The sequence below is a fragment of the Pogona vitticeps genome, chromosome 7, assembly GCF_051106095.1.
Source record: "Pogona vitticeps strain Pit_001003342236 chromosome 7, PviZW2.1, whole genome shotgun sequence".
NCBI classification, from domain to species: domain Eukaryota; kingdom Metazoa; phylum Chordata; class Lepidosauria; order Squamata; family Agamidae; genus Pogona; species Pogona vitticeps.
In genome coordinates, this window is record NC_135789.1 from 30,367,007 (window position 1) to 30,394,523 (window position 27,517).

The 27,517-nt window shown below is 43.0% G+C and overlaps 1 protein-coding gene and 1 long non-coding RNA gene across 9 annotated transcripts in view; one reads left to right on the forward strand and one right to left on the reverse strand.

The window, feature by feature from the left end:
• LOC110075519 (uncharacterized) overlaps window positions 1–27,119 on the reverse strand; it is a 138,402-nt gene extending 111,283 nt beyond the window's left edge. For all 4 annotated transcript variants that reach the window (XR_013538082.1, XR_013538081.1, XR_013538080.1 and 1 more), the window contains exons 1-2: window positions 10,612–27,119; window positions 10,108–10,292 (exon numbers count right to left, since the gene is read on the reverse strand). This is a non-coding gene — a long non-coding RNA (uncharacterized LOC110075519). The remainder of the gene's footprint in view (window positions 1–10,107; window positions 10,293–10,611) is intronic.
• BCAS3 (BCAS3 microtubule associated cell migration factor) overlaps window positions 1–27,517 on the forward strand; it is a 410,844-nt gene that overhangs the window by 374,616 nt on the left and 8,711 nt on the right. For 4 of the 5 annotated variants that reach the window (XM_072978537.2, XM_072978538.2, XM_078379287.1 and 1 more), the window contains one exon: window positions 10,134–10,301. In XM_072978537.2, the coding sequence (XP_072834638.2) occupies window positions 10,134–10,301 (168 nt within the window). Of the gene's footprint in view, window positions 1–10,133; window positions 10,351–27,517 lie in introns of all 5 variants that reach the window. The other variant, XM_072978539.2, reaches the window with a different exon arrangement.

Sequence of the window (27,517 nt, forward strand, 5' to 3'; positions counted from 1 at the left end):
TTTGGCATCGTTTTTCTCCACTTAACTGAGGGCGCGCATGCCCAGTCACACAGACTCACGAGGGTAAACTTGCCTGCCCTTTGGAGTCCAGCCTCTCCCATGGAGGAGAATGGGATGAGTTAAGTGACTGAAAGCCGGAGGCTGGGATGTGCCGGCTGCAATTATTTTTTCACTCCATCATCTCACCTAGCGATGCCACTCTGCCTTATACAGCCACCAGATGGCTGATGAATAATATAAGTGACAAGGGCAAAACCTCTCAAATGCATTCAGAGGAGGAAACTTTGAGATGCTGAGGCCTGGCTGGTCCTCTGGCTCAGGACCAGCTGTGGCTTTTTATTATTTTTTATGCCTTCCATCAAAGCCAGCAAAAGTCCAGGCCGAGCTGTTGCCCTGATGGAGCCAGGGTTTCTAGGAAAATAAGGCTTCCTGGGGAACCACAGGAACATACCTGTCTTGTTCTAGTTGGAATTATTTCTCACTGCCTGGAGCATCTGTATCGTCTGTGGCTTCCCTAACCTAATGACCACACTAGAAAACATTTCTGAAGTATCATTTGGTCCACAAAGCCCTGTGCAACTGTTCATATCCTTCAGCACGACCCAGCAAAGTAGGTCAGCCTTGAGATTGAAAGAGAGAGAGAGAGAGAGAGACTGAGCAGGAGTAAGAATCAAGCCCATACATACAGTATTTGGACATAGACAGATTAAAACAACCAGTATTCACATGGCACATAGTTAACCTGTGTAATTTATTACCACAGGATATTGAGATCGCCACTTACTCTGTGTGTGGGTTTACAGCCCACCAGGTTTGACCTGCGATATTTAGGTTGTGGTATTAGGGTATTCAAGGGATGTGGTGGCGCTGCAGGCTAAACCGCAGAAGCCTGTGCTGCAGGGTCAGAAGACCAGCAGTCATAAGATTGAATCCATGTGACGGAGTGAGTGCCCGTCACTTGTCCCAGCTCCCGCCAACCTAGCAGTTTGAAAGCATGCAAATGCAAGTAGATAAATAGGGACCACCTCGGTGGGAAGGTAACAGCGTTCCGTGTCTAAGTCGCACTGGCCATGTGACCACGGAAGATTGTCTTTGGACAAAACGCTGGCTCTATGGCTTGGAAACAGGGATAAGCACTGCCCCCTAGAGTCAGAACACGACTGGCTAAAAAAATTTGTCAAGAGGAGCCTTTACCTTTTTTATTAGGGTATTCTGCTATTATTGTCAGAAAAGTCTATTAATAACAAAAAAACATAATGCTTAACTTTGAAGGGAATTCCACTCCCCTGCCAAACACACCTTTGAAATGGTTGTTGTGGGTTTTTCGGACTCTTTGGCTGAGTTCTGAAGGTTGTTCTTCCTAACGTTTCACCAGTCTCTGTGGCTGGCATCTTCAGAGGATAGCTCTCTGTGGTCTTTGAAACATTGCCTGGCATGTCAGGGCAATTGGTGACATCAATGATAACATACCAAATGGGGCTTTGTATGGCAGTGAACTCTACTTTTCTGCCCGCCTTCTGCTACATGTGCAAGGCAATTTATAAACTATATTTTAAAAAAATATTTTTTCTCGTTACCACTATCACCCTAAAGTCATACAGCACTAATTCAAATGTTTACAATGTCTTGTCATTTCAACACTGTTTTCTTTGCTAAAGAAGGAGCGGTGTGCATGCTGCGGCAAAAGGGATGGATGGACGACAATGGCAGAGAAGGGTGAAAGGGGTCTGTGTGATGTGTGGACACTCAAAACCTACCTTCCCCGGATAATTAAACATTTCTTTATGGATTGTGACAGTGATTTAAGGGGCAGGGTGTCTTTATTTGTCTCTCTTGGTATAAGAGAAAATCTTTGTTATTCCAAACAATCAGTGAGGACCTGTCAGGTTGTTTTTAACCCGCCCACCCACTCTTATTTGTGAGTAGATCAAATTCCTTTCTAAGGCATTTTGTACACAGCCATTTATGCACATGCAACAGTCCACGGGGGGTTGATCAGCTCACCAATAAAATCTGCCTGTTTTCTTAAGCAAAGTGAGGTGGTGTGCTTTTTTCAATTGCCTCAGACAAAAATCAGTACATTCCCTTATTCTTCATGGCGCAATGCCAGCAAGATAGAACTTATGAGTCCCAGACTTTTTGGTGAGATGAGAAATTACTTATTATAAAAACCAGGACACAAAATGTGCCGGCTTTAAGTACTGCTCAAAGTTACTCATCAGCTTACTAAAAGTGCCACGGAATGCAGCAGCACATACTGAGAGTGGGGTATCTGTTACATCTATAGCACACTCTTCCTCTAAGGAGCACAGTAAAACTGCGTTTTTAGCTCAGCAGCAATTCCGCAATGTAAAATCAGCAGAAAGGGTATGATTTGCTTCAGGAGCCCTAAAGTTTGTGTTGAACAAGAGGAAAAGCTACCTGTTGCTAACAGCAGTTCAGCCCAAAGAGCAGTTCATAGAATCATAGAATAATTGAATTGGAAGGTGCCTATAAGGCCATTGAGTCCAACAAACCAGTTACCTTGAGGGTGGTAGATGTTTCTATGCTGGGGTTCTTCAACCTAAAGTTGGATGGCCATCTGCATAGATACTAGATACTTTAGAATTCCCAAAGAAAGAGTTGGACTAAACATCTTACACCCCCTCCAATTCTATAATTTCATACATTCCAAAGAAAGGCAACTTTTCAGCTTTATTACATATTATTTTCAGCTTTATTACATACATACATACATACATACATACATACATACATACATACATACATACATACATACATACATACATACATACATACATACATACATACATACATACATACATACATACATACATACATACATACATACATACATACATACATATGGGTATTCCCTGATTACCTTTGTCCAGACTAAAACAGACTTTTATCTAGGCCTCTTTGGCTGACACATTTGGTGAGGTAGGCTGGGCTTGACGCTGAGGAAGAGCAGACCCTCCAGAAAGGAGAATAAAAGGTCAAGAATAATCCAAAAGGACAAGCTGAGCAGATCTGTGTGTATATTGGGTTTCACATATGAAACTCAGTCATGATAAAGCGGATGGCTTTGGATACATCTACTTTGATTAATGAAAACAGTGCTCGCTGTCGACCCGTGGGTTTCAAACTTCAAAAGATCAGTTAGGATTAAGAAACAGTTGGAGGGGTGCGGGGGCGAGAGAGTAGCTTGTTCATAGCACATCTCAGGAAACTGGTTCTTAAAATGTACAAAAGAAATCCACAAGAGGAGTTCTAGAACATTAAAAAAATGGCAGGTTTTTTTTCCCATTTGAAAACTGGAAAATAAATTATTTATTTATTTAAATTATTTTTGCCCCGCCTTTCTCCTTAAAAGGAGCCAACGGCACAATCAAGAAAATAATTAAGGCACAGCTGGCGGTGGTGGAAAACTGGGCTGACTCTACGTGGTCTATGCTCATGGAACACCTTCTCACTGTCCATTCTAGGGTCTTGTTGCTCTAAAAAGGAATTTCAGCTGAGGAGGATTTTGAACGTGCTGATTAAATTGGTTAAAAAAAAGTATCAACAAAGAAAAATAGATTGTTCTGAAAACAAAGCTGCTATTTTAGGAAAGCCGAACACCCTGTGAAAAAGAAAAGTGGAACACTTCCTCTTAAGGCAGGGAAAGTGTGGTCTTCCAAGTGTATATGGACTACAGCTCCTTACCATTTAGCCATGCTAATTAAAGTTCATGGGAACTGTAGTCCAGTAATATCTGGAGAGCTGTACGTTCCACATCCCTGTTTCAGACAATTCCTGGATGGTCTAGTTACTTAGCCTTTTAAGAGGGAAATTCCTACATTCCTTCCAGGCTTACCTGCAAATATATACAAGCCACTGAATAAGCTCAGCCAATTGCTTCCAAGATTTCAAAGCCAAAGGCCTGCACCTATTCCCAGTTTCCATATCATTGTGTTATGTGGCAATGAATGGCCTTTTAGCAGGAGCACATCGATATTTGTAGCTCAGCTACAAAGCAGTTCTGTGAAATTACTACTGAAGCAGCAGAATGGAAAAACTGACCATTATTTAGACTTAACTGCTGTAGTGGCTATTTCTGCAAGTGTTTCCAGACCTTATCATTCATGCCTTTAAACCTCAATTTATTAAGAATACAGTAATACATATAGGGCAAAATGTTCCTGAGGTTTGTCACATATCATAGATAAACCACGAGTGGGGGTAGGGTTGGGGATCTTACAGGAACCATAATTAATGGGAATTATTTAATATCTCTTCAAAATCCTTCGTTGCTTTGCTAGAGTGGACTGTCAGGGATAGCCTTCTTGGGAGTACATGAACCATATGATGGAGAGAAGCCAGGCATGCCTAATGGTAGCCAACTTCTCCACTTGTCCTGGATCTGAGGCTTTAGGAAATGATTAGGAGTGAGATGTTAGTCCTCATGGACAGCATCACCACAGCATCTATACGCTTAATGCCCATATGGTGATGATTGATGTGTGAGGATCCTAAAGGTGTGTGAACAACGCCTGGTGACATCTCAGAGCTTGGGTGAGGGGGATAGTCAAGTTTTACCAACATCTCTGAAGCAGGATCAGTGCCCCATGTATAGCACTCTGACCTGCAGAAATGCCTGACGAAAGTATGCAAAACAAAGTCGTGAGAAGATGCTTTGTTTGGTCAGAATCCCAACTCGCACTGTAGGATACTCACAGTTCTCTTTTCTGCTTATGCTGTGTCTGTTGCTCTTAGTGATATCTGGGCTCAATAATTCAGTGTTAGAAATAATGAAAGATTAAACCAGGTGAGGATTAGTCTGGGGACTGAGCGAAGCCGATCACCTTAATCCGAAATGCAATTCCAAAAGCTGGGTGCAAAGGACGAGGTTATCATAGTGCAGGGAAACCAACATGGGGAGGGGGACATCAGAAAGCTCTTCTGTTTTCTGGAACCTGGTCCAGATGAACCTTTCTCCTGTGATGTCTGCAGAGATGTGTAGAATTATTATTTATTTATTTAAAATATTCTTTACCACACCTATCTCCTTAAAAGGATCTGAGGTAATAGAGAAGAATCTGGCTTTATTTACAGAGTATAGCTAAAGGTTAGCAGAAGGCAGTGCAGATTTTGGAAAATGCCTTCTAATGGACCACTTCCTGCAGCAATCCAGAGGTTGGAAAAGTTACCTGTTTTTTTTTTTTTTGAAAACAGTTCTTGGCATCTCCTCATCCTAAGCTCTGCTTCAGAGAGCCTGACTGCGTTTGAGGGGTGACACTCAACCTTTTCATGCATTTTTTATCCTGCCTCAGAGCTCAAAGCAATGGACAAGTTCAATTAGAGATGGCATCCTGAGAATGCGAACTGTAATAAGAAAGAAATCTGTCATAAAAATCTTCCGCCAAAACTACAGTGGGTCTACACTACACAAAAGAGGCTCATGATGATTACTTCGTGATGGCATGGATGGATTTCTGGGGGCATTTGGTCCCAGAATTTGGAAAAATGGCCCTACTGATCAAGAGGATTCTGGGAGTTTACTATTACTGTAAATTTGTCCTGAGATGGTCAAATGCATTTTAATGTGTGTGGTTTTTTTCAAATGTAAACGTAGGTACAGCAAGTGACAGGATTTATTTGCATTTAATTGCATATTTGGTATAGTGTTTGTTGTGTTTTCATTGCATATTGTAAACCGCCCAGAGAGTGACAATGCTTAACGGAGCAGTACAGAAACTGAAATAAATAAAATAAAGAGATAGTCCAACAGAAGTTAAATTTCCAGGCTCCAATATTAATATATGAATACAAAAACAGATCATTGGGCTTTCCTAGTGGAAACACTCCAATGGGGCCATTTTACCTTCTCAGAATGATGTTGTGTCAGGGACAGTTTGTGATTTTTTAGTTACTCGCAGACCCAGGAATTTTTTAACCTTTTTTTTTTTTTTTTTTGAGATTAATAGGGACCCAGGGCAAGTACCAGCCCATCTGAAAAAGTGTGCAGCGCCACCAGCCACACTGAAGTGCCATGTGCTGAGGCAACACCACTCCAATTTAGACCTTTGCCAGGCACAATACATGAATTAGGTTGTACACCTGATGTGGTACACCAAGTGTTTGTGCTTTGTCATTTATCTGCATCAAGGTCTGGCAACTCTAGGGTATGGTGCCACAAAAATGTCCGTGTAGCATCCTCAAAAGAACGTGCATCAGAAAAGGAGGAGGGTGTCAGAAAATCAGGCTTATTGGAACATCTGCGAAAATAGGTTAATGTCTTTGTGTGAGATTCATTACGAAGTATGAACATGGCGTGCCATTATGGGGGAGAAAGTGGAGAAAAAGATAAAGATGGATTTGCCCAGTCAAAGGAGTCAGTGCTTTTCCCCAGAAAGCTTTTTGGCACACTTAATCCCCTGTGCCTGCCTTTACATTAATGCTCACGCCTCGAACATTGCCATTAAGCACTCTTCACAGGTCTTCGGGCTTGACTGGGGAAGCAATATTAGCCTTGTCTCTTCTGTTTTCACTCAGCCATCTCTGAAACCAGAGTCGGTCTCTCTCTGAAGTTTTTATTTGGGTGCCTCCACGGACACCTTGGCAGGGCATCAAAAGCTCTGTGTGATGTTATTCATAGGCCTGCTTAAAAGGAAGGCGAGGGTGTTTGGGTTTCCCATTTTTTGAAATGTGATAAATGCTTCATTTCCCATCACCCTGGGAGGATGGAATTTTTGGGAGACTCTAAGAAAATCTGCCCTTTTTCCTTCACTGGTTCTGGATGGCACACTGAAGAAGGATATCAGCAAATCAGAACAGGTTCAAAGGAGACTAGCAAGAACAGGGTGCTGAAAACAATGAAAAATTGGAAGAGGCGAAAATATGTGGCATTGAGAGAAAAAAGGTTGAGGAGCAAAGTGATAATCACTGCCCAGCTACCTGAAGGGCTATCACATCAAAGAGAGTGGAAAATATTCTCTGTTGTCCCAGAAGGCAAAAGTAGCAAGAATGGGCTTAAATTACAGAAGGGTACATTTCAGTTGAGCATTAGGAGAAACATTTTGACAATAAGAGCAGTTAAATGAAAGTATGAATTCCCTAGAAGGTTTCTAAACTGTCATCTGAAGGCTTCAAGTAAAGGCTTGCTGGCTATTTTTTGAAGATCGTATAGACTTAAAATGAATGGATGGATGAATGGATTGATATTGAACATTTGTAAGTTTGCCTGGGTGTGTTATCATTCACATTTTTGGACATGTCTATTTACTTTCTGGACGTAATGGTTAGAGGGTTGGCATGGGATTTGGGAGATCGAAGTCCCAGTCCCAAACAAGCTATGAAGCCAGCAGTCTCTCTCCAGGGCAGAGGAAGGACTTTACAAACACCTGCCACCTGATCTTAACAGAAGTCACCAGGGATCAACCCAGCACTTTCTCCATGTGGTCTGCTACTGAGCTGTGACCAGTGACGCTCCCTAGGCATTAGTCTGAAGGTGAAAGAAAACAGCTTTTCACATTGAAAATGCTGTATAAACAATGACAGGAGCAGCTGTGTGACATGATCTAGGAGAGATGTTTGGCCAGGGTTGGAGGAAGTGCAATCCTCCAGATATTGTTGGACTGCAGCTCCCAAAATTCCTCACAATGTTGGCCAGAGCTGATGTGAGTTGAAGTACAACATCTGTCAAGTCACACTTTGCCTATCCCTGCATTAAACCGGAATTGTAAGCCGTGTTAACTAAATGTGGGATTTCCTATTTCTTGGTCTTAAAACCCCAGATAGGTCCCCTTGCCTCATGACAGCTAGGCCGTCAAGACCCATGTATGCACCATTTTTATTTATTTATTTATTTCATTATGTTTTGGTCCAGGCCATTAGAGTTTCATATTATCTCTCCTCTTTGCTGATGCATGGATTAGCTGGCCGGGCTGAGTGTTTACCACCAGTTATCGCCCAGTACTTTGGACATTATCAGAGGAAGGGACGCCTGCCGCCGGGCCTGGTCTCTCGCCCTTTCTATTACTACCTGTCAGAGGCCAGGAGTGAGCTGTGAAACTGTACAGTCGCGGCAGAAGTGCAGATAGTTTCTGACGGCTGATCAAAGGGGAGCACCAAAGGCCTGATAACCAAGGATGTGTTTTGTGCAGCTTTTAACTTTGAGAAAAACACTTACATTTGTCTCTCTCCCCCCCCACACCCACACCCACACCCACATTCACACACACTGCCCCCACCCCAACCTCAACAGGCTGGCAAAAGCCAGGCCTGCTAAATGCTACATATTCAGTTACCTAATTGTTGAGTGAAATGGCATGCGATCCAAGCGTCAAAGCTTGAGCTGTAATCTCATTCCAAGCAGGGAGTGATTTAAAGTAAGCCTTCGCAGCAGACCTGCTGTATAATAGACTCGAATAATTTTAATTTGTACTTTGAAGTGATCTGGGGTCCACAATCTAATCTTTGCATTTAGTCAAACGTCATGTCCTATTTTTTGAATTAGGAAACAACTGCGAGTTAAAGGAATTATTTTTAAGTAGCCTTTCTGGAGAGTGTATAGGTTTTCCCTCGATCATCTCGGACGGAGTCGAGAATAGTTGCACATGTTCCCACTTTCTCTCATTCACTTTCCTTCCTCTCTCTGGTTCTTTTAGACACTCTACCTTTTAAAAACCCATAACCTTTTTTCATAAATGTAGATATCTCATGCTCCCCTGCCCACCACAATGGTATTTAAAATCTAAAATATTATATCTAATAACAGTGAATGGGAAAACTTCTGAACACATTCAGTGTTAATCCACAGGGCTCACCAAATAAAGCTGATTTTGAAGTGGAAATGGCAAATAAGTATGCTCTGGTAAAATGTGGGCAAGTCCTTAACGTCCTTCCCATTGGATGGATCAGGAAACCCTGAAGTATGTTGCTGACTTTTGTTTTTGTTTTCAATTTTAAAGAGCACTGATATTAGGAAGACAGCATCTTCAAGGGCTGATCCAGATATTCTTGTCAGCTGAAGGCCTGCAAACATGCATTAGGAGCAGGGACCTTCTCAGCAGGGCACCAGATCTATGAAATGTTTTCCAGGGAGATCTGCTGCCCCAATTTCAGGTTCAAATTTTTTATGCTTTTCACTGAGAACACATTCCACTGAATGCAATGGACTTATATGGACTTTGTTTTGAGTAGAAATACATAGGTTTGCACTTTTAAGTGCTGGGCCAAGCAGTGGCTCTCTCATAAAGCCATGGTTCTTTTAGATCACCCAAAAATCTAACCAGAGGATAATAGTATTTTTCTACATCTCAAGTCCATTGTTACATGATGCTGCTGTGGGATATGATTTCTATGCTATTTATTTTATTTTATTGTCCTTTCGTGTACATTTGATACTTCACTGTAGTCCTCGATATGTCTATTCAGATATATATTGGATATGTCTACTACCATTAGAGAGATAAATATATAATATTTATATTAGATATTTGTACTTGAATTCAAGTCCTGCTGTCATGTCTTTTTAAGCTTGAGATTTCTCCCTAGAAAGTATACAAGCACAGACTATACAGACTATAGTCTTAAACTACAATTCTGTAAACAGTTACATGGCAGTATGCCCCACTGAGCTCAATGTGATTTCTGGGTAAACTTGCATAGTATGGCACTGCTAGGGATCTTCATGATTATTTTGAAAGAGAGAGGGAAACATAAATGTCATGTTTTGGTGCAGCCAGAGTTCACAGGACCAAAATGACGAGACTTTATAAACCACAGGGATAACAATGCCATTTGCTTCTTGCATCACACTGAATTTAGCTCCAAGGCAGGGAAAGGGAATGAGTTTTGCCCATGAGAATACATGGTTCCAAATTATGCTTGTTGTAACGCAAAGTATTTGTGGATGGCTTAGTGCTGAATACGCGTCGAGGCCCATTGGCTTTATAAAAGATCAGATGCTAGTGGTTTGGTGATGTGGCTCAGCACGGTAGTTCCATTTTTGGATTCTGGTTCTGAGGACATTCATGATGAGCACCTGCTCTTGAGAATTAACTGCTACATTACTACAGTATATATGTTAACAGATTAAATCGGTAAAATAATGTACCTCACCTCTTTTCTTTCTTTCTTTCTCTAAGGTGCCTTTGACCGAAGTATGACCCTCCTGGAAGTCTGTGGGAGCTGGCCTGAGAGCTTTGGGCTTCGTCACTTGTCTTCCATGGAACAAACTGACGAGGGCCTTCGCGAACGGTTGGCCGATGCAATGTCAGAGTCACCTGGTCGGGACATAGTGGGATCTGGCACAGGTACAAAGAAGCGGTGTTATCAGGAATCACATACGTCTCTCACCCAATGGTGATTTCCTTTCACTAATTTACAATATTCATTTCCTCCCTTCCCCCCTCATTGTTTTTGTCTCTTAGGACACACACACACATATGCACACATGCACGAATATGTGTGTGCGTGCCCCCGAACACCCTGAAGTACTTATAAAGCTGGGAAAGTTACTTTTTAAAACTGTAACCATTTTCTTATAATTATAGCCCAAAGCCCCCCTGCCCCAAATTAACCCAGTTACTATTAACAAAGATATTTGTTTCCATAATAAGGTACCTTGACATTTTTAGTCCAGTCGTGTCCAACTCTAGGGGGCCATGCTCATCCCGTTTTCAAGTCAGCGCTTGTCCAAAGACAGTTTCCATTGTTACGTGGCCAGAGTGACTAGGGAACGCCGTTTTACCTTCCTACCTAGGTGGTACCTATTTATCTACTCGCATTTGCATACTTTCGAACAGCTAGGCTGGCAAGGAGCTGGGACAAACGATGGGAGTTCACTCCGTCGCGTGGATTCGATCTTACGACTGCTGGTCTTCTGACCCTGCAGCACACAAAGACTTCTGCGGTTTAGCCCGCAACGCCACCACGTCCATCATAGTTACATCAAAAACAAGAAGTCTCATGGCAGCTTGAAAATAAATTTTGGTGCAGCGCATTTCAAAGTAATTCTCTGCCTTCGTGTTATACATGAAATTCCAAAATAATGAAGGTAGCTGCTATATGCTACTTTTTCCATCATCATCATCATAATACAGTAATAATACTAATAACAATAGTATCAGAGTGTGACAAGTCTCTATTTAGGTACCAGTCACACCTAAATAGTCAGCCCAGACATCTTCTCTAATTATAAAAGTAACTTTAAAATTATAGTTACACTGCAAAAAGGAGTGAGGTTATCCCTTCTTACGTTACAGTCACAACATAAGCTAATTTTACCTCAGTTCCTGCAAATGGGAACTAATCTTCTCATAACTGAGGCCTTCTGAGCATCTGGCTGCCGGACCAAACCTCTCCGGAAAGCACCTCAACCTGGCTGAAGGCCTGGGTGTGGCGCACCCACCTGGAAATTTCCGGAAAGCTTTGTGGAGGGAGACTTGAGGCCTTGTCCCAACTCTCCTGCCCCCCCCCCAAGCAACCCAATCTCCATCCTTAGGCCCCGGGAAACCTCTTGGTGAGGCGACCGCCCTGAGGGGAAGAAGGAGATTGGAGGGTGGCTCCTCTCAGGGGGCTCCCACCCCACCCCTTGAAGGGCCTGGGGGCTTTCTGGGCAATGGAGGGAAAGGGGACAGTGGCCACCCCTGAGGTAAAATTCTGCCGCCTTGAGAGGGGGAGGGGCGCCATGTTCTTTTTTTCCCCCCCTCAGACCAAAATAAGCCTAACATGGGGAAAGCCCTCTCCCTGAAACGCCTCAGGAGCAGGACACAGAGCATGAAAGCCTTATGTGTGTGGGGTTTTTTTTTTTAAGGGCAGTTCCCAGAATGCCTCAGCAGGCACAGCCTGAGGTAAAAAAAAAAAAAGCACCAGGAACTGCCAGAGTTGGAAGGAGGGGCCTCATTGTGAGTGACAGGCTAGAGGGCCGAAGGCTGTGGATGAGCCCCGCCCACTTCTGCCACCCATTGGCTGGGTGGAGGGCTATGGTGTCTGAGGTGGCTGTTACCATGGCAACAGCTGTGGCTGTTCCTGACCCTTTCCCTCTCTTTCTATGGCTGCTCCTACAGGGCTGGCCCAAGACAACTACGTAGTCACTGCCCACCCAACAGGGTCCAACACCTCTAGCTGTAAAAGCTCTCACTCACAAAAGTTCACACTGAAATAGGGCCCATTAGACGTAAAGGTGGCACAATATATTGGGGTTTTTTTTGTTTTATTTTATTTTGTTTTATTTTGCTTTCTTTCAATCCTTATAGAATTGTGTGGATCTGTGGATTGCACCCAAACAGATTTTTCCCTCCTTTCGCCCCTCTTAACTGTCTCCATTGGTGTGGTGGTGTCCTGTCCTTCTTCCGCCTTACGTTTTACCAGGATATTAACATAAATACATATATTGTTTAATATATGAGCAAATGGTACTGTTTAATACTGTGAATATTCAACCTACCAAAAAAAAAGGGAAAAGCCAGAAAGATGCCCCTACCCTTCACTTTCACCCTCTCAGCACCCAACAGAAATCTTGTCTTCTTGCACGTTCTCAGTGGACCTGGATTGACAGCAATGTGCCGATGAGTTTTTGGGTGTGCAATTATCTGTCCTTGACAAAGTGCTGGCTTCTGTAATCCAAATTAATCCATCTTCATCAGAGTCCATTATTGTGATAAATTAAAGGGCCCATTAATGTAAATGGAATGGCACTCGGGAGATTATGCAGCGCTCAAGAGGCGTTGGGGATGCTGGGATGCGAAGCAAATTGTGAATGCTTTCAGCTTTGTGTCAGTGGGATTGATGTTAGGCGAAACCTTCCGCCCAACGCAAGGGTTTGTCCAGATTTGTGTTGTAAGGTGCTGCTAAACATCAACAAACTGCCTAGGGTAACAACTTCAGGGGAAGCAAGGAATCTGCCGAAATTATCTTCAATGGCACTACTGAGGCACTTGTTCCAAGTCTCGCCCATCAGGAATGAGCTGATGTGATCACCAAATACAGCAGCAGAGTAATATGTGTTTAATATCATCTTACAAAAGGGACAGAACTCTATAAAGTCCAGAATCTAAAATTAACAGAGTCCCAGTTTCATCAAACTCAATTAGAAATCAAATAATCCTGCCTCTACTTGTTGTATCAACTTTCTGGAAGATTTTAAGGACAGCGAGAAGAGTATTCTTTCTGGAACAAAAAATATATAGTGATTTTTCAATGATAAATCATATTCTTTGAGGCTGGGACATTAAAACAGCACATAGGGACTGCCCCCGAGAACTCGATGCACAACATAGTATGGAGAATATACAGTAGAAGTTTTGTTCCCTCGTAAATACCAAGGGAGTCTTCCAGTGTAACTGACCTGTCAGAAAATTTAGGACAGACCAAAATAAGCCCATCTTCATTTACTATATTATTACACTGGTATAATTTGCTGCTTGATTGCTTTGTGATGGCTGCTAGATGTTGAATGGAAAGGAATTTCACCAATTCGTTGGCCAGAATTCTACGTATCAGCAATAATTGTACACCTCCATTGGGAAAACCATGTTATTCTTTTCACCAAATTGTTACTTGCAAAGGAGACACTGGTGGGACCCCCTACACTTCCAGGAACACAGTGAGTAACCTCCTTAATGAGTGTCAATTTGCCACCAAGATGCATGTGATTTCCCTTATGCAAGAAAAAAATCACCAGTAGGATTCAGGCCAGTGAAGAATCTATAAATAGCAATAAGTGAATGACGGCTATGGGCAGCTTCCAGTTTCAGAGGCAGCAGAGGAAGTAACAACAGGAGAGAACAGTTTGCGGATTGTCCAGCTTGCAGGTTTCGTGGCATCTGGCTGCTTACAGGGATGGGAACAGAAAGAGGACCATCGGTCTTATCCAGCAGAGCTACTCTTATGTATTCCCTGGTTGATTCTCATTGTCCTGCAATTGCCCTAGTGCTGAAATACAGAGAGCTAAGCTGGAGGACCAAAATAGGATCACTGTGAATTAAGGTTCAAGTATAATCACCACCAATGAATTTTGAAAAGACTTCTCGAGATCCGTGGGAGGTGTGGTATAGGGAACGTTAATTGAACCAGGTCAGTTGGTCAATGTTATCCAAGAATTCTCTTGGATCCAGTGACCTACGTTGGTTTTCCTCTAGGGCTCTGCCATGTTACTGTGGCAAAACATAGCTTGTTAGTGCGGTATTTCCACCAACCCCAAATCATATACTGTAGATAAGAAAAGATCCAGCATACACTGGAGTAGAAATCAGAGGGTGAATAGAAAAGGAAGGGCTGCTTAGTTTTTGGAAACAATGGATTGACCAGATGTGGAGGTGAGCTCCATCCACAAGATCAAGTTGGCCATGTTGAAATGTTGGGTGAAATCACAGCAGAGGCACCTGGGGGTGGGGGTGGGGGAGTCTTCGGCCTACAGAGAGCAGAGCAATGGTTTTGGGAGCACATATTAAAAGAAACAGCCTGTGATGAATTCTCTGGAGATCCCATTGAAACTTTGGGAATCTATAATCCGATTAGCAAGCGCTACTCAAGACAAATGGCCGTCTTGTGATGCTTTATCTGAAACAGAATTGCTGGCCGCCCTTTCAACTCCAACCCATTCTTCTAAGACCCATAATATTTACATGGTTGCTGAAAACATTTGGCTGAGGCAGCCATTTGTCTCCCTTTTATGTAAAAACTCTTTTTTTGCTTAGTCTTCATTTTCTCTAACACTTTTCCACCTAGTCAGCTGGAGTAAATGATGCTGGGGGGGTGGGGGGGGGAAGGCTTCCATCGAGGGACGCCATAAATTTTTTCTCCATAACTGTCTTTCTGATATTGTCTGGGATAAGCATTCCAGTTCCTGGAATGTACTTGTTTTTACTTCTTAGCAGACATGCCACCATTGTCTGCGAGCAAAATAAGCCGATATCTGTCTCCGGGACATGGGTGGGGAGCCTTCAGACCTCCAGGTGAGGTTGGTTGACAGAGCCATAACAACTAGGCTTGGTACCTGGGGCTTCGCTGCCTTATCAGTCAAACTTATAGCACAGGGAACTGGCACAGGGAGGAAAGCATGGAGGAATGAGGAACAAAAGTGGGTTTAGATCAATTTGTGGCCATATTGGCTCCTTGCTGAGTTTGTCTTTTTTGGAGTGGGGTTGCCCCAGAGTGGGACGGTAAGAGGCTATATATGTTCGTGAGGTGGATGGGGTTGTGCCTTTTCCAGCTCCACCTGGTTGCACCCTCTAAATTTCAGCACCCTGGATCCAAACCCTAATTACAGCTCTATTAGTCGTCAGCTCCCATCAGCCCTTACTATCTTTTTCTTCAGTTTGATGCATAGTCCAAGCAGTGTCTGGAAGGCTACACCTGGACACCATGAATTGGGGAAAACTCATTTAAAAATAGTAGACATGATTTATTTCAACTTCTGACGGTGCAGGGATATTTTCCATGTTGACTTCAGATCGCTGACTTCACATTAACCTTTTAAAAAAAGTTAACATTTTAAAAATGGTTCTCAAGGATGCTTAGCAAGCAAAACACTTTGAAACCAGGCCAAAGAAATAAAGAAAGAGAATCAATCGGAGATTTCAGTCTTGGTTGTCTTAGGCTTCAAATGCATTGCCTAGGTGAGAGGTTAACAAGGATTTTCTCAGCTCTGCAGGCACCATATGGAAAGACGCTTAATCCTCGTCTTTTATTATCAGAGACTATACTCAGCATGGAGAAGTGGGCTCACAATCCCCAAATATAGAAAAGTAGTACAGTATGTCAGGAAAAATTACTTTGCTGGAATTTTTCTCCTTGACACGCTGGCTTTCTAGAGGAAGGGAATTCCCCGCCACAACCCAATGGGTGAATTTAAAATATGTGGCTCCGTTACCTGTGCATTTTGAAACTGCTGAGGTCTTAAGAAGTCTATACTCTTTGTTTTCTTGGAAGATATCCAAGAGGGATAGAACATTCCCTGGAAAAATACTGCTTGATGTCAAAGCATACCCCACTTGGTTGCTGCAGGGTCACTCTAAAAAACTTAACGGTGTCATAATTCCAACGTCCTTTTTTACAAGTCTGCACATTTGAATCAGTCCAATCAGTGATGTTGTCAACATCCTTTTCATGCTGGAAAAACATAAAGCTGTGAATGTTAGATTAAAAAAAAAAGACCCACAAAAGTTGTTGCGTGTCTTTAAGTCATTTCTAACTTACAGCAACTGTAATAAGGTTTTCAAGATATGTGAGATGTTTGAGGTGTGGTTACGCCAAGTGGGGGTTTGAACCCAGGTATCCCGAGCCATAGTTAACACACTTATCCAATTTTTTTAAGGGGACTGTTTGAGTTTGAGTTGGTGGGTGTGTTTTATCTGCGGGGAGATGAGTGAAGGAAATACTTGGTAGTTGGTGTGGGGGGTTTCATTTTTTTTCTGGTGTGTTACTATATTAAGAAACAAAAAGCCAAACCAATCAATCAATCAATCCAATCAATCAATCTGGAAGATGGCCATTCTTCCGAACAGTCGCCTTTGATTGTGAACATATACACTTCTATCAAAGTATTCAAAGACCAATTTAAATTGTGTGGGGTTTTTTTCCAATAGGAAAGTGTGTTTTTATTTAACTGGTTCATCAGTGAATGAAACAGTGAAAAAAAAATCATTGACCGATCAAACTTTTTTTCCCCATTAGCTCAGAATTCAGTATCCCCATGCAAACTCACAGCAGCAGGCGTTTTGGAAAACCTCTGTAATAAATAGTTACACTCGTCAGCAGAAAACCCATCTGCTAAAAATTGCGTAAAGACATTCAGAATTATTGTACACGAGCATCAGCGTTACCTCAACCACCAGCACCGTCTTTTTCCACTTGAGACTTCTCTGACTTGACATAAATAGCATCGGCTATCAGACAATGAAAGGGAAAAAGTAGGGGAGGGGAGGGAAGGAAAACCTATTTTCAATCTGGTTTAAGCAATGAAGCTGGTTACACAATTCATTTAGGAAATGGCCTTTCAGCTGTTTTATTCAACAATCTGCCTGGGGCTTGTAGTCTCACTCCCTGTCTGCTGTTCCTTGGCATTCAGCATACAAAGGAACGTTTAGCACAGGTAACGAAAGTCCTTTTTTCCCTGTGAAAAATGGAAATAAACAGAATCCAAGCCCAGAAAGCACACATTCTTCTGTCTGCACTGCTTATCTGTGTTTTTTTTATGTTACTGTGAGCCACCCAGAATCTTAGTTCTAGCAAAAGGTAGGACAAAAGGCGCACACACAACAGAATTCCGTAGCTTTCCCCGCATCCAACGTGTATTGCGTTTTTCAACAAGGGAAGCTCCTGAAGATTTTGATCAATGCAAGTTCTGAAGGCATCCAACCTCCATCTCCTAGAACCGTGGTTCCTGACCTTGAGTCCCCAGATGTTCTTAGACTGCAACCCCCAGAATCCTTCACACCAGCTGGGTAAGCAGGGTTTCTGGGAGTTGTAGTTCAAAAACTTTGGTTCCCCACCCACCCCCGTCATTTAAAGTTAGGTGACTTCTGACCCGAGACGGCATTTTCTGTGTTAGCACACTGGCTGTGGAATCCCTTCTCCAAAATTGATTATTTGGCATCAGCTCTGAAGTCGTTTTGATTCCAGATGAAGCTCTTTTAATTTCTAGTACGTCGTTAGCTATGGTCATGGTTTTCCGGTGGATGCATTTGTTTATACCTTGTTTATTAGTTACTTTTCTATCCTGTCTTTACTCCATGGAGCTCAAGGCAGTAGCGATGGCTCTCTTGTCCTCATCTGCTTTATCCTCACACAACCCTGCGAGGTAGGTCAAGCCGAGATGCACACTGCTATTTCATTCTTCTTGCATTTTAAACACCAATGGATTTAGATGAGCTTCCTAATTCGGATCAAAGCAAGCCCTGATCTGTGACTTGCCTAATGGGAAGCCTCCTCGGGGGGGGGTGATTCTCGGAAGAGCTTCTCTGGAAAGTTGTATACGCTCGGCAGAACACGATGGGAAGTGGATAGAGCCATAAGGAAAGCATACAGAGAGACAACGGGCTCTCCAGAGAGTCTCAGTTGGTTTCCCATTTGTTTTGGGAGGGATTGCCTGATCTAGCCATCATCAAGTGGCCTGCCTCCAATGGAGGGCATTTGAAAGGAGAGCCGGTAATCATCCAGGGGGGCAACAGTGACCTCCTGGGTCTTCAGGTACAGCATTCTTTTATTTTATCTTATTAATTGATGCCCTGTGACATGCTAACATATTGCAGTCCTCACTTTAGGAATTATCATTAAATAAAAAAAAAAAAGGTTGGATTTTGAATATCTTCCAGTTTCCACCTTGGCTTTGCTGGGGATTTTTTTTTTCAGATTTAACTAATAATAATAATTTTAATAATCATCATTATTCTAATAATTCCTGGCTGCCCAGCGTGTTCGCCCCTTTCTACACCACCGAGGTGAGGAAGCGTGCTTTTTTCTACAGCTCCCTGGAAGCTTCCGAAAGGAAAGCAGTCATTCCTGGCTACACAGCCCTGGCAAACAAAGTTTGTCCTCCCACTTTGGAATGACTTCCAAATCTCTGGAATCTTGGCTACAGACCATTTTTAAGGCTTCCCGGTGGGGGAGAGAAAGCATGGCCGGGCGTAGGCGGCGAAATGAGCGATTTCCTCTTTCATGCTTCCGTCGGGGGGGGGGGTGGGTTGAAATCCGAGGGGAGAGCTCTCCTCTTCTGGAGTTCCTCCTGCTTTTCAAGCTTGGCCTGACGAGGACAGCGGGCGACAGTGGCGGCGGCGGCTAAAAATATTTCCAGAATCTCATCCAAGAAGCTGCGTGTACTTCCTGGCTTTTCCGAAAGCCCAAATATGCATCCCTTTGTAGGACATGTTTACAGTAGAAATTAATGGTTTCATTGCTGTGAGTCCTGCTCAACACTAACAAAGAGGCAACGTGCTGGGTTTTTTTGATGTCCCAGGAGTGTGCTGTAAATCCAGAATGAACTCAGTCCTCATTGCCACAGGGTCCTCCGTGGGCCACATAGAGAGCTTGAAAGAAAGATTTTCTACATTTCTGTGACAGTGTACGGACAGCTATGGGAGACCTCCAGTTTCGGGAAGAGTTTACCTTCAAAGATCAGGCAATGAGGACAAGCACCAAAAAGCCACCTCATGCCAACACACCGAAGGCGTCAAACGGCCCCATTAATGTGCATGAATTACATCCTTTACCACTCTGTTTTGACCGCTTCCCTGCTTCTTTCATAAATGGCAGGCATACCTAAAAAGTGCATTAAATGATGCCAAAGTCGTAGAGAAGATAACAAAGCTTCAGGTGGTTGTTGCTTCATCTCCTTCCTGAGCTGCTTCAGCTTGGCCTCGTTGGCCTCCTATGGTGGCTGCCTTTCCGCTTATGGCTAGCTGGATGTGCGCATGTGCCTTTATGCACAGAGATTTGTTACTTCCTGGCAGTTACGATCCTTTGCAGTGGGCTGAGTCCTACACGTGGTGGCCTCCATCCTCTGGCCTGCCCGTCTCAGCCACAGTTCATCGTTCCTCACCATCTCCACTTCCAGAGTGCCACGTTTTGGACAAACTGGAGGGGCCACACATTGCAAAGGATATGCAAGCTCACCAAACAGGGAAGGAGCAGCATATTTATCACACTTCCTTTAAACTACTTCCTGGTTGTGTGCAGGAGTCTTCCCTTTTTGTCCCCAATTGCTTTTTTGGTGCGCCTTTTAAAACATTTCCCTGGGGGGAAAATAACCACGGCGGCGCATGCAAAATGGTTGATGCTGGAATATTTTCCAAGATTTTGCAACCCGTTGCAGTTATGGTCTCATTGGCGTTTAGAAACCAAACAAGAGTTTCTTGATTATTATGATTCTTTCTCTCTCAACCTCTCTCCCGCCTTCCGTCTTTCTTATTTTTTTTTAAGTCAAATTTGGGATTCTGTTGTTCAGAGCAGAGAGGTCACAAGGCCCTAATGCATTTAGCATTGACTGCCCTCTCTTGTACTGCTTCTATTAGTCAGTAATTTGATTTGTACCTATTCATTTGCAGGCCCTGCAGGAGCACGGAGCTGGCCCGGCGTCTAATTGGTGCTGTCTCTATTTTAGCCTCATTAAATTAGCCCTGACTCCCGGCCACTTGGTGTCTGCGCTTGTCTGTCCATTTATACAACCTAATGTAACACAAAATTCATTACTGATCACATTACTTTCAACTCTGAAGCCAGCCTCGTGATAAACATTTTCTTAACCCTTCCCTCTCTGGCATCCAGAGGAAAGGAAGATGCTTTCCAGAGAGACATAAACAGAGAGGGAGGAGAAAAATTAGAAAAGTGGGCAAAGCCAAAATAAAAGCCATTTCTGAGATGTGCCGTTATGCTTTGAATAGGGCAAAATGGCTCAGGAGAGGGCGGATATGATGAAAATGGATTAAACTGGTATGAAGCTAGTTTTGAACACTGGGCAGGTATTGCTGGGAGCTGAAGACCTGAATGTATAGTTCGATGTTGTTCCCAACCTTGGGTCCCCAAGTGTTCTTGGACTAAAACTCCCAGAAGCCTTCACTACTCACTGTGGTGGCCAGGATTTTGGGGAGTTGTGGTCCAAGAACATCTTGTACGCCTAGTTGAGGTCTGGGGCAGATGTGCAAGAATATCACTATCTAGTCAGTAGTAGGCATAATTCACTCCAGCCTGCCCCTAGTTTCTGATCTTGGAACTTGTGCTTAACCAAGGAACCTGATGCACTCATCATCCAGTTGTGAATTTTGGAATTTCTTCCTCACATCCCTAGCTCTGTAATGCATAGCCTCAATTAAGACTTTTTCAGAGCTGAAAACTAGCTTCCGCTTTGTGAGATTTTAAACAACTCTTGCGTCTGGGTCGTGTACAAAGATCGCGCTGCTTAATTCTGTTTTGTTGGGTGTAATAGTTGGGTGTTGATCTTTACAGATCCCTCACTTTACCTCGTAAAGTGCTCAGCTGGTTCCGAGTTTTTATGGATCTTTGCAAGCAAGCATCATCACTGGATCCAGTTCTTCATCACCTACTCTGATCTACCCTTCTCTTTAAAAAAAACACACACACAAGAATTGGCTTGCTTCTGTAAGTGTGCAGTGCTGGGTAGGGACACAGCCATCTACCACCATGTCTTTCTCCAATGGGGGCCCTGGACATTTTAATTTTAATTTTAATTTTTTTTCCTGGCAGAGAAAGGTGCTTTATCTGTATGGGCACTTGGAAAATCTGGCTTCCTTTGTACATCTGGTTGAGACCTGGACCAGCCTCCATTTATGACTGTGCTGCTGTTATGTATCTTCTAAAAGGAAAACACTCAAAAAGTAATTTCAAGAGCCCTTGTAAACAATGCACTGTGCTCATTAAGGAAATAGTGGACAGAAAGAACCAGGAGGGAAACAGTGTACATCGTAAAAATTGTTCAGCATCAGGGTTTTTCGGCGGGTTGCAGAGGTATTCAAGTCGCATTAAACAGTCAGACGGACTTTAATTCAGTCATTTTCATCAACGTAATGGAAGGGCGAAGGGCAAACGGGTTGACGTTGCACAGAGTATGAGTCAACTCCCTCCGTTCGTAGCCACACCTCTGCCTGCCACAGACAACCAAGGGTCATTTAACGTCACAAGAGAAGCTTCCTTGGAAGAAAGAAAAAAAACTTGTTTCATGCAGTACTCTGATTCATGAGTTGACTGATCAGGGCTAGTCTGGTGCAAGTGGATAGAGCGTTGGCTTGATAGATCTATGTACCATTCCCTACTGAGCCACCATACTCACTGGGTCATCGTGAAAGATGGGAAGCTGCTTTTAAAAAAAGTAACTAATATAGTGAGAAGACCCACAAAAATAGGTTTCATTAAAGTTACAAGATTATCCCAACTATCATTATACTTAGATATGTCCCGTTCATTCAGTGGGTCTATTCTGTTAAGGATTGGCAATTGGATTTAGGCCATAGGATTTTTTTAAAATAAAATTTGCATTTGCCTGTTTCTCAGAAATAACTAAATAGTTGTGCTCAGTTGCTTTAAAAATAAGAATGGTTTTCATTCAGCTGCACAAGGCAATATGCTAGGCACACCACACTCTTGTAACTATAAGAGTAATTAAAAAGTTATCATTGCACTATAGAAGTGGAATAGTTATTCCTCGTTAAGTTACAATTGTGGTATAAGGTAATTGAATTCTATGTCCTGAGAAAAGGGATTAATAACAGCTCATTATTTATTTCTTCCAAGTTCTGCAGATCCATGTAGCATTTTGAGATATTAAGATTTAATATCGGCAGATAAATTGTGTAAACACATTTAAAGACAATATGAAGAACAGCCTTAAGGCAAAAATCTTCTTCACCTTAAATACTTTACTTTTAAGGAAGAGAAAATTGATTTTAAAGGATCTTTATTTAATGCAAATAATATTGAAATTAGGGGGAAGTCCAATATTATTATATAATAATATATGAAAAGAGATATATTATTGAGTTGGATGTTGCTTCCTATAGAATACTATTCCTGTACAAGAAAGAACTAGAATCAAATTGCACATTGAGATAAATGTGTGTTTCCTGTTCTTCAAGTGTTTTCCTCTCAAAGACTTGTGCTTGAGCAATCAGACTTGGAAATGAAGGTTGTATTTACCTCTTGATGACCAATCACAAGAAGGAAACTGATTTTCAATATGCAGGATGAGGCAAACACGTGCTTGGAATGTCAGAAGTATTTTTCTCTTAAGGAAGAAATGATTTTGTTGTAAGCCGCCTAGAGTGGTCGAAATGACTAGATAGGCGGGGTATAAATACAATAAATAAATAAATAAATAATTTTATTGATGTGTTAGCTAGTTTGGTGCTTCTTGAGCAGGCATTTATTGCTACTTCATGTGTGGGAATTTATTGAACATCCTTCTGTCATTTTTGATGAACAGCTCTCTCCTGTGTTTCTTTGCGGGATGTGGGGAAATCAGCTGGCAGCTACTTTCACCACCACCTAGCTCATCCCTCAATCAGCTCAAGTTAAGGATGAGATTTTTAGATTTTCTGGATCATCAGTACCATCATTCTGGGAGCTCCACCTATTTTATGGACACATTACAGACACCTAAACGTGGTGATGCACGTGGAAGAAAGCCTTGAATCGGAAGACATTGAGGAGTAACTAGGCCTCGCTCTGCCCAACAATCAGATGCAAGAGGAATCCAGACGTAAAACAAATCCAGAAAAACTAAGGCCAGGACATGTTGTAATCTAGGCTCTTTAGATTCACTGAGATTCCTATTGGGATTCTTTGGCAGATTGGAGGATTCTGGGAGTAAACATTTTCGAAGTCCATTTTCCAAGTTTGGTGAGTAGACAGGATTTCTTAAAATCCCATCAAAAGAGGTTAGCTGACATTTTAAAGGCATTAGAGGACCATCATTCCCGTCCCACCAGCCCACACAGAAAGGACCCTATGAAATGATTGACTTTTCTTCATTAACATTTATGGGCAGAGAGAATGTCACTCTCAGACCCGTTAAGAGCAAAGCTCTCTTTTATTGAATTCTTCTGCTGTGTTACTGAGGCTAATTACATTTTGCGTCGCAAATAAAAACCAGATGACTCTCGGGACAGGCGGGCAAACCTCCTGTGAGTGAGAATTTATCTGACGATCTGGGTAAACAATGTCTCATCATTTAACAGTTATTGCAAATAATGGCTTTCCGAGCACTTTTTTCCCCCCTGTTTGCCGGGAGTTTGTCCGGGCGTGGATGTTTGCTGAGAATTTCCAGGCATCTGGATCTGAGAGGAGGCATCTAGAGTTGTGAGGTCTATGTGTTGCCATTGTGTTTCCTCCTTCCACCTCATCCAGTTGAGATCCCACTGTTCCAAAGTACATTTTTGCTGGAGATGAGGTGCGTGGCCACCACTAGCCCAAGAGAACTGCAAGGGTAAGAATGGGTGAACTTCAGGCTTCAGTGAGGTCCCCACTGCATTGCTATTTCCAGAGCTCTGAGATCCACCAACCAAACCAGAGGCAAAATAGACATGCCCTGTGGTATAGAAAAGGGGCATCTCAAGCCCTAGTAGAAGCAAGCTTCCAAGATCTTCCCCCCCCCCCCAAAAAAAATCCACTCCTGATTCCCCCGCCACTCCTTGCCTTTATTTTCACGGAAAACAAATATAAAGTAGAACCGGCCTTTTGAGTGGTTGCTGTAACTGATCAGTGGAAGGTTAGAAAGTGTCACCGATCTGCTGCTAATTATTCAGAGATCTGCCAGGAGATACTGTAATAATCTACACTCTCTCCCATGCCACATTTGTTTGAAGAGAGACGTTATTTCCCTTCCACTAGTTCCTACCTGGTTTCTTCTATCCATGCATAGCCTCTTTATGGAGGTAAAATGTAACCAACTGTGACTTGGTGCAGGAGCAGCTTTAAATCACACCCCCAATGGCCTTTGCAGCTTACGTTTGTACTTGCCTTAAGAAGCAGATCCCTCACAATCATCTGCCATGAATTTGTGGGACTTCCGTGTGGTTACAACTTCTACCATGAGTCCCAAAATCATTCCTGTCCACTTTAGATATGCTTGGATGGCCTCCCGGGTGGAATGTTTTGCCTGCTCTCAGATTTTGCATTTCTTAATGTTGAGCTTTTTTTGCGTTTTTCCCGATGTTCTCCTGCATTTTTTTAAAAACGGTACGTATTTTTGTATGTATCTTTATATGCATTGACTAAACTGAATCTTTGTCCATATTTTTCAAACATGCACATGTTTGTCTGCTGGCAATAGTGTGCCTGTCGTTTTGCGTGCATTTCTTTCTCCGAAAGACACCTAACGATGCAGATTTTGGAGGTAGAATGCACTGCATCTCACAAAACTTGGGAGTTTCAAAATCAGGACTTCTACTGAGAGTGTTGAACCTAGGAAACATTTCCTCCCTCTGGACTTTCTGGACTTGTTTTTAATTAGGAATCATTTGGGGGGGGGGAGAGAGAGTGATTTGCAAAGGAGTTGTTTCATGATTCCTTTACTCCTGTTACTCAGTTCTGTGATGCAGGACAGTTCTCAAAATGTGTCTCATTGTCCGAATGTGGGATGCGGAGAAAGGAATGTATCAGTTGTTTATTAACTCCTTCAAACTTCACAAAAGGTCACATTTTCCTCAATTGTGGGTATGTTATGGTGTGTGGGTCAGTCGTTCAGCCTGGTCACATTCTCCCGATCGGCTGGGAAACATCAAACAGCTGCAGCCTTCCCATCGATAGCAGAAATGTGAATCCAGAACTCAAGTTTTGCTTAATTTCAACCAACTGTGTTTGAGCGTGGAGTCTTTTTTTTTTTTTCATGATTATACTCTGGTCTGTATCCCATCAGATTGCAGCTAGGGGATGGCACAAATTCTCATAGTCTTTATGGTTACATTACTTTTCTGCACCGACCTTTAGTGTACGGGGTTCAGTTCTATTCTTAACTTAAAAATGAGACTCCCTCTCTGTTCTCTAACAATTTTATCACAACCCGCCATCCTACAGCTCCTTGAAGTGCCTGGAGTAAATTGTTCCCAACCTCGGATCTCCAGATGTTCTTGGACCACAACTCCCGGAAATCTTGGCCAGCACAGAAAGTGGAGAAGTCTTCTGAAAGTTTAAGTCCAAGAACATCTGGGGACCTCAAGTCAGGAACCACTGCCTTAAAGCAACAGAGTGTGTAAGCACTCCAGAAAGTTGTGGGTCCCTGCCCCCTACCCCATCAGGACCCTAAAGCTTGAGAAGGAATAGACAACATCTCTTATTTTGCAATGAGCGGTGCAGGCCCCTTCTTTTCAAATTTAAAATATCTGGCCTTCACTGACAATCCATAGAAACGTGAACAAATAACCAGTAACATTGCAGTAACTTTGGGCGTGTAACAATTTGGAGTTTGGTTTGCATTCCTGTTAAAAAAAAGTAACTATGCCCCTTTTCGGTTGTTTTGGACACGCAACCATAATGGAACGTTACTGTACTTTTTTTGCTCATGACCTCCAAGTTCTCTGCGTCCTATGGAGACTATAAGTAGGGAACTTTTTTTAATGCAGAAAGGCGTAGACCACTAAGACTTATGCAACAAACACACATCATTGGAAGTCTAAATGGCAAGACCTTAGAAAGATTTTGCTGATTTTGCTGAGTGTGTAGGGTAAAACATTAGCATATTCAAGAGATCATGTGTTCTCCATGCCTTCTTGTTTAATGTGTGCTGCGTTGGAATGAAAGGCTTGTTAATGGACCCAGTAACCAAAATAACCTCAAAACTGACGAAGAAGGGGTGGGGGTGGGGTGTCAAGCCTTAAACATGAAATAGATCACCATCGTTTTGAGGTTAAAGCTTGTCTGAAACCCCTCATTCAGTGTATCAGCCAAATTGATGCCCAGACCATGAGGTAATTTGCCTGATTTTTGTAGTTTGTACATATTTTTCCACATTCGGCTTTCTCAGAGACATCAGAAGAGGTCTAGGATCTTGCGACCGCGTGAGGCCAGCCGCTTGCCTGAGGGAAGCATGTATGTCACAGTGTCCTCCTACTCGTGTACCTTCCCTCAGAGTTGACTTAATGGCAGTAGAAAAGTCTTCTCCCTCATCTGAACACACGGTGTTTAGGGCAGGGGTGAGGAACCTTTCCCCCCTCTCTCAAGGGCCCCGTACCATTGATAGATTGGACTGAAACAATGGATATAACCAGAGAGAAATATAGAAGGGGGGCATGAACTTACTCTGTCTCTTTTCACCTCTTCATTCTGTCCTGCGACCTATGCAACTTCCAGTGACGTAGGACTACTTGCATTTTGCGAGCCGTCTGAACTTTTCGCTTGCCAAGGGCTTTTGAAATTAAGATGTTGGCTGCTTGGAGCCCTAGAGCCTCATATGGCCCACCTACTTTGGCACAGTAAAAAGTTACATTGCCGCTATAAAGTTAGGTAGTTGGGCTGCGCAAGAGACCTCAAATTAAATGCCTCCCTTCTTTCTTTCTTTCTTTCCTCCCTTCCTTCTCTTTTCCTTCCTCCCTCCCTCCCTTCCTCTCTCCCTTCTCTCTTTTCCTGCCTTTCTTACTTCCTCCTCTCTCTTTTCCTTCCTTCCTTCCTTCTCTTTTCCTCCGTCCCTCCCTCCCTCCCTTCTATTTTCCTCCCTCCCTCCCTTCCTCCCTCCTCTCTTCCTGCCTTTCTTACTTCCTCCTCTCTTTTCCTTCCTTCCTTCCTTCTCTTTTCCTCCGTCCCTCCCTCCCTCCCTTCTATTTTCCTCCCTCCCTCCCTTCCTCCCTCCTCTCTTCCTGCCTTTCTTACTTCCTCTTCTCACTTTTCCTTCCTTCCTTCCTCCCTCCTTCCCTCCCTCCCTTCTCTCTTTTCCTGCCTTTCTTCCTTCCTCCTCTCTCTTTTCCTCCCTCCCTCCCTCCCTTCTTTTCCTTCCTTCCTCCCTCCCTCCCTTCTCTCTTTTCCTGCCTTTCTTACTTCCTCCTCTCTCTTTTCCTGCCTTCCTTCCAAATCACGCAGCAACAAAAAC